The following is a 7,718-nucleotide window of genomic DNA, read 5'->3' as shown; positions in this document are numbered from 1 at the left end:
TGATGGGTCAGACTGAGGGCCTATCAGACTGTGAACTGTGCATTTGCATTCAGGGATCTGTGAATCTGTGCACGTACTTGTGCATGTTGTCAGATGGTGAAAGTTGTGTGGGTCCGCTGGGCAGGACAAGAGCTTTGGGACGGTGTTACGAACGGTGTTCCTTTGCATATGACCCAGGATGCAGCAGTTGCCCAGACCCCCTCAGGGTGTGTTACGTTCTGGGTTTTAACAGGACCCGAAAGCAGGCAAGAACACAGTGATGAAAAGCCCAAAAATAGGTTTTATTCAACAAACACAAACATGGCGGTCCTCCTGTACTGCAGGGAAGCACTAGTTCAAACTTCTGGTGCACCCAGAGAGCTCCAGCGCGGAGCCAACACAGGAGCAGGTTCCAGAAGTCCAGCCGGACAGCATGAAGACCTCAAACGGGCAGGGGAATGCACCAAAGACAAGAGACCAAAATCACCAAAATATTCCAAATGCACCAACACCAAAATACTCAGACACTGGTAGGCAGGATTTTAGTCCTTAAATAGGCGGCTAGATTACTGCTAGACCGCAGGTGCGTCAGCCCGTGGCAGGAGCATGGCTCCACCACTCCCCCTGCAGGAAAAACCAAACAACCCGGAACCCTGGACCCCAACAGGGTGTTGATTACAATCAGATTAATCACAACATATCTGGGGATTCATCACAGTCCTGGTGCTGGAACAGGAGGCTGCGAGTGACATGTGTTGTGATGTGGTTCTTGTTTCTTGTGGCCCCACTGGGCTTTTCTGCTACAATGTTAGCATGACCGCTCACTCTGTAATAAACATGCTTCAAAAAATGGTGCGTTCACTTAAGAATCAGGCATCATCCCATCTTAACGAGGCGTTGTGATGGACACATTCTCTCTACAGCATCAGTATGGTGAAGGACTTCTTTCCTGTTAGGACTTATCTCCTGTGACCTCAGCATGAAACAAAGTTTGTCCCCGCTTTAGATAAGGTTATAATGAGTCACATGGAGAGAATGAAAATGGGCATGGATTCATTTGGCTGTGAAGGTAACCAAAGATCACATGTCTTAATGCTCATTAGCATAACAACAATATCAGAAGGTCTGTGGGGACCATCTTAAGTCTGTCTGCAGCAGGCAGGAAGTGTGATCCTTCATTAAGATGAGAGGGATTATCAAGAAGGTCGTGACCTCTAACAACCCCCCCCCCATGCTCACACACACGCACGCGCGTGCGCGCACACACACACAGAAATAGCATTGCCAGAATCAGCCAATGTTAGCATGATTGTAGCATCTTCGTTCTCCTGTTGTTCAGTTATTTGTTACATCGACCATCAGTTACAGATTTGACCCAGATTTGCAACATTTTGATGGTTTATTGTGACAACTAATTAGATTATTTGATTATTAGCTTAAAGGTCAGGTTCTTCTTCAGCACCTCTGGTACAAAACGAAAACCAGGCTGTAGTGCATCACAGTTGCATCACAACTGCATCACAGCTATATCGCAGCTGCATCACATCTGCACCACAGTTGCATCACAGCTGCATCACAGCTACATCACAGGTGCACCACAGTTGCATCACAGCTACATCACAGGTGCACCACAGTTGCATCACAGCTACATCGCAGCTGCATCACAGCTGCACCACAGTTGCATTACAGCTACATCGGCGCTGCATCACAGCTGCACCACAGTTGCATCACACCTACATCGCAGCTGCATCACAGCTACACCACAGTTGCATCACAGCTACATAGCAGCTGCATCACAGCTGCACCACAGCTGTACCACAGTTGCATCACAGCTGCATCACAGCTACATCACATATAACATAATAACATGTCAATAACCACAGTCCTGCTGCCATAATAATAACATATCAATAACCACAGTCCTGCTGCTATAATAATAACATATCAATAACCACAGTCCTGCTGCTATAATAATAACATATCAATAACCGCAGTCCTGCTGCTATAATAATAACATATGAATAACCACAGTCCTGCTGCGATAATATTAACATATACATAACAACAGTCCAGCTGCTATAATAATAACATATGAATAACCACAGTCCTGCTGCTATAATAATACATATCAATAACCACAGTCCTGCTGCTATAATAATAACATATCAATAACCACAGTCCTGCTGCTATAATAATAACAACATATCAATAACCACAGTCCTGCTGCTATAATAATAAAATATGAATAACCACAGTCCTGCTGCTATAATAATAACAACATATCAATAACCACAGTCCTACTGCTATAATAATAATAACATATGAATAACCACAGTCCTGCTGCTATAATAATAACATATCAATAACCACAGTCCTGCGGCTATAATAATATATCAATAACCACAGTCCTGCTGCTATAATAATAATAACATATCAATAACCACAGTGCTGCTGCTATAATAATAACATATCAATAACCACAGTCCTGCTCCTATAATAATAAAATATCAATAACTACAGTCCTGCTACTATAAAAATAACACATCAATAACCACAGTCCTGCTGCTATAATAATAACATATCAATAACCATAGTCCTGCTGCTATAATATTAACATATCAATAACCACAGTCCTGCTGCTATAATAATAAAATATCAATAACTACAGTCCTGCTACTATAAAAATAACACATCAATAACCACAGTCCTGCTGCTATAATAATAACATATGAATAACCACAATCCTGCTGCTATAATAATAACATATGAACAACCGCAGTCCTGCTGCTATAATAATGACATATGAATAACCACAGTCCTGCTGCTATAATAATAACATATCAATAACCACAGTCCTGCTGCTATAATAATAATAATAATAATATATCAATAACCACAGTCCTGTTGCTATAATAATAATAACATGTCAATAACCACAGTGCTGCTGCTATAATAATAACATATGAATAACCACGGTCCTGCTGCTATAATAATAACATATCAATAACCACAGTCCTGCTACTATAAAAATAACATATCAATAACTACAGTCCTGCTGCCATAATAATAACATATCAATAACTACAGTCCTGCTGCCATAATAATAACATATCAATAACCGCAGTCCTGGTGTTATAATAATAACATATCAATAACCGCAGTCCTGCTGCTATAATAATAACATATCAATAACCACAGTCCTGCTACTATAAAAATAACATATCAATAACCACAGTCCTGCTGGTATAATAACAACATATCAATAACCACAGTCCTGCTGCTATAATAATAACATATCAATAACCACAGTCCTGCTGTAATAATAACATATCAATAACCACAGTCCTGCTGCTATAATAATAACATATGAATAACCACAGTCCTGCTATAATAACATATGAATAACCACAGTCCTGCTACTATAATAATAACATATCAATAACCACAGTCCTGCTGCTATAATAATAACATATCAATAACCACAGTCCTGCTGCTATAATAACATATCAATAACCACAGTCCTGTACAATAGCCTCACTCCCATTATAGTATATATAATGTGAGCATATATAATATCCACATTATAAATATAAGGTAACAATAAATGTAGTGTTTTACCCTCACATTGTCCAATAGAAGTACTCGGATACATCCGTCACCTCTTAAATTAGAAGATTAAAAGCGGAGTGGGTTTAAGCCCTGATTTCCTGGTTTTTGTCACTTGAAATCGTCATCAATAATGGATCAGAACCTCTGCAGAAGTTCAGCAGAAGACAAACACAGTCTTACTTTTGTTTCTGTCCTCATACATGTTTTTCCCCTCAGCTGCAAACTATCATCTTCTCATCAGGTTCCTCTCGATCTGCTCCGGATTCAACAACTTCTTCGCGCTGCAGCCGCGATCACCCGACTCTGCTGCTGCTGCCCATCAATTATTGGTTCATCGGTTCAGGTCCAGTCGGCAAGAAACAACCAAAAACTGAAACCAAGTGAAAAAATCCAGGGACACAAATCCGAAGAGGCAAATTGTGCTTCTTTTTTCAGCGCCGGGTCACTAATCTGAGTCTCTCCCTTCATCTATCTGTCATCTCCCTCTCTCTCTCTCTTCCACTATCTCCCCCCCTCTCTCCAATCGCAGATTAAACAGGAAAAATCTGAGTGTGTTAAAGGGGAGGTCATCTGAGGAATTAAAGGCGCAGAGCATAAAACCCACTGATATTACAGCAATAAAACTGTCAATATTTGATCATTGATTTACCTCCCGTAAAGTATTTAAATTCACTATAATTCCAATCAATATGAACAAAGATTGAATAAAGTGAAGAAACGTGGAAAAGCTGTTACCAACAGCCTCAATGGCAACATTTTACGTGATTATATTGACTGAAAGAGCTGTGACCAAATCTTACTCACATTGTAGCTGAAATAAATCCAATACAAGCTCTCCTGAGAACCATTAAAAGTGTAGATTTTTCAGCAGAAACCTTTGACAGAGTTTAATGAGTATGCCTGTCATTCCCAAGTGTTCCAGAAATGGTTCAATTAAACCTGGATCAGCACCGACACACAGTCTGACCAGTGGATCGACTTAAAGGTGGGACAGAGGTGTCGTCACTGGCAACCAGAGCATGTGTGAAGCAACAAAGAGAAACAAGCACCTGACATGGATGTGCAAACTGAAAACTCTTCTTGTTTGTCTCTTTTTCTTGTTCAATTCGCTCATTTTTGTTTCAGAAACCAGCTTCGTGGAACTTGAGCACCTGCGCTGCTCCCTGGTGGCCGTTTTAAGCATTGCGCTTAATTCTCCTTGAAGTATGAGGAAAGAAAAACCTCGAGTCTCCTTTTTTCCCTTCTTCTTCTTCTTCTTGTGAGAGGTGCGTGAGTGTTCTCATCTTCTTCTCTCTCAGTTTTGTTGGATGTTCTTCATTAGATTTAGTGGGATTTTCATATTAGTGTTTAGAGTGTGTGTGTGAGTGCGTGCATGGGTGTGTGTGGTGGCCAAGCGCATGCGGGAAACAGGGAGTGAAAGTGGATCCGTCCCCCCACCCAAAGGCAAAGGGAGGCTACCCTCTCATCCACCTCTCACCATTGGCAACTCCAGAGTGGTAGAGAGTCCAACCCCTCTCAAGAAGACTGGTTCCAGAGCCCTTGCTGTGCCTCAAGGTGAGGCCGACTATGTCTAGTCAGAACTTCTCAACCTTCTCAAGCGCACCGGCTCAGGCTCCTTTCCCACCAGAGAGGTGACATTCCATGTCCCTAGAGCCAGTCTATGCAGCCGGGGATCAGACCGCCAAGTTCCCTGCCTTTGGCCGCTACCCAACACACAATGCACCCGACCCCCTTGGCCCATCCTGCAGGTGGAGAGCCTACGGGAAGGGGGTCATGAACTGAACCCCAGAAGGCAGGAACACACGACTGAATTAGGTGAAGCAGGAATTAGTCTTTATTGACGGCCTGGCAGGTGAAATCCACAAAGAGGATGGAGCAGGCTGAGCGAGCCAAGCGGAGTGAATACGAGGCCGGAGAATCAGAATAATCAAGCCTACAAAGCAAGAAAGGGAGTTTTGGAGCCAAACACACAGGATAGAATAACAACAATCAGCAAGGATGCAACCAGTGTTTTAAAGCAGGAAGCAGGTGAGATGATGATCCAGAGATAAGTCGCAGGTGTGTCATTTGTATGATGGGAATGAACTGGGAAGAAGCCCCGCCCAGCCTCGAAATAGACAAACAGGGAAAAAGAGGGAGAGGGAAAACACTCGGGAAAACTCCGAACAACAACAGGATCATGGTGGTGGCGGCTCAAGAGGGGTACATTTTTAGATTTGAATGCATCTGGATGTTGGCTTCCAGCTCCCATTCGGATATTTCCTCCTCTCATTTTGGTTTTCCATGATTGAAATATTTTCCATTATTGAAATATTAAAATATATTAAAATCTGTGGCTGAAATGAAGATCTGAACACAGGACGACAGCGTTGATAACCTGCTGGAAGGTTAATGAAATCTTGGAGGGTCTGCTATTGAAACGCTGACCTCCAGAGGTCTCTAAAGCACACAAACACACACACACACACACACACACACACACACACACCACACACACACACACACACACAACACACACACACACACACACACAGGGCTTGGTTAGCTGCTGAAGAGGTGATGTTTCATTTCATCAGAAAGTCAAGAGGGACATGAACTCCTCCTTTCAGCTCTCACCGAGGTCCTGGCATTCTCTGGTTCTGGACCAGGTTTTAATCCTGGATCAGACTCTGTTTTAGCCACATTGAGCCTTTGAGCTCCTCTTTCTCACCCTCCTTTGTATCCCTCTCTCCTCTGTGTTAGGACAGAAGCTGCTGCTTTGATTAGATTAGCATGTCCTTGAGCCAAACACTCCATCCCAAAATCCCACTGGTCCCTGAATGCATCAGGGTGTGATGCTGCTGCTGCTGCTGCCGCTCATTTGTGGGCTCGAGCCAGATGATCAACCAGTAGTTTGTGGTTCTTCGTCTTCATCCAGGAACCAGATCAAGCAAACACAGAAGTACCTTTCCAACTGTGTCCATGTGTCTGTGTGTGTGCACATGTATGTATAAAAAGCTGTTCCTCTAATCAGAGATAGTAGGATACAGGGCTTCACGGGTGCGTGCCAGCGCGCGTGCGCGCGGTTAAGCTTCTATATTAAGCTGTTCATAATCCTACCACAGAGAGGATTTTCTTCATTCTCTCTTTTTTTCTCAGATGTTTATTTTTTTCCTGTCAAATGAAGCAGAAGCCAAAAATTAAAGCACAATATTTTTTCTCTACATGGTTTTCCCTCCATCTTTGCTTTATGATGATAAAACACAGACAAAATATACACAAATGTGCACATGTGCGTGCTGGTAATCTGGTAACTAGTGGTAAAATTAAAAAAAGGTCGCTTTGGTTCTGAAAATGTTGCTAAGAACTTTTCACGTTCCAGAATCCCATCAGAGTTTCCGCCTCTGCTGACCTCACCACGTGGAAAACAGAGCGTTCCTGCCCTCTGCTGGATGATCGAGGAGTTACAGGACTCATTTTATTCCTTTTATTTGATTTGATTCTTAAACAAAATGTGATCTGTGTGAGAGGATTAGTTCAGGGAAAGAAAGAAAACAATAGCAGAAAGAAAAATCACCATTTAAAAACCGCTCAGAACAAAGTTTAGCTGAACAGTAACTTCCCTGTTGGCCGGCAGACTCAGGTCCACTATTCTATATTTTATCGAAACCGTGTAAATCTCGTAAATGAAGTCGTGAATGCGTACGTGCATGGGTAAGATTGACATTACAAGCTAGTTATTTCGACGTGCTGCCATGGAAGAAACTGTTGAAGGGGGAGGAGGGAGGTTCAGAAAAATCAAGATTTCCACCCTTGTCCCAGGATTCCAGGTGATGGTGATCCTGGTTTGTTGGCGTTTGACCTCTTCTAGGGATGTGACACCTGTGTCATCGCTGCTGGCCCTGACAGCCAGAGGTGAGCCCCCCCCCGTCCCTGTGCGAGGACACTCACAGGACTGGGGTCTATATATGGATGCAGATTCGACCGTTCCGGGCGTCGCTAACGTCGGCGGGTGTTTCACACTGTTGCGTCTCAGGCCGGGTCAGTTGTGTACCGCTCCCCAGTCTTAGCCCAGATGTTGGCAGTTGAGGGGGCCACAGGGGTCGGGAGGTGGTCCTACCGCCCCACCTCAGACCCTCCTCACCCTCTCA

The 7,718-nt window shown here is 43.3% G+C and overlaps 1 protein-coding gene across 1 annotated transcript in view; it reads right to left on the bottom strand.

Moving 5' to 3' along the window:
- Positions 1-4,108, bottom strand: part of LOC130530283 (voltage-dependent L-type calcium channel subunit alpha-1D-like) — a 33,814-nt gene extending 29,706 nt beyond the window's left edge. Inside the window, 1 exon segment of the mRNA XM_057041314.1 lies at positions 3,769-4,108. Coding sequence (XP_056897294.1) covers positions 3,769-3,790 — 22 coding nt within the window. The 5' untranslated portion in view covers positions 3,791-4,108.
- Positions 4,109-7,718: the final 3,610 nt, after the last annotated feature.

Source organism: Takifugu flavidus, chromosome 8 (assembly GCF_003711565.1).
Source record: "Takifugu flavidus isolate HTHZ2018 chromosome 8, ASM371156v2, whole genome shotgun sequence".
Lineage (NCBI taxonomy): Eukaryota > Metazoa > Chordata > Actinopteri > Tetraodontiformes > Tetraodontidae > Takifugu > Takifugu flavidus.
Note: the sequence above shows the minus strand (reverse complement) of the source record. Positions and strands in the feature narration are given on the sequence as shown.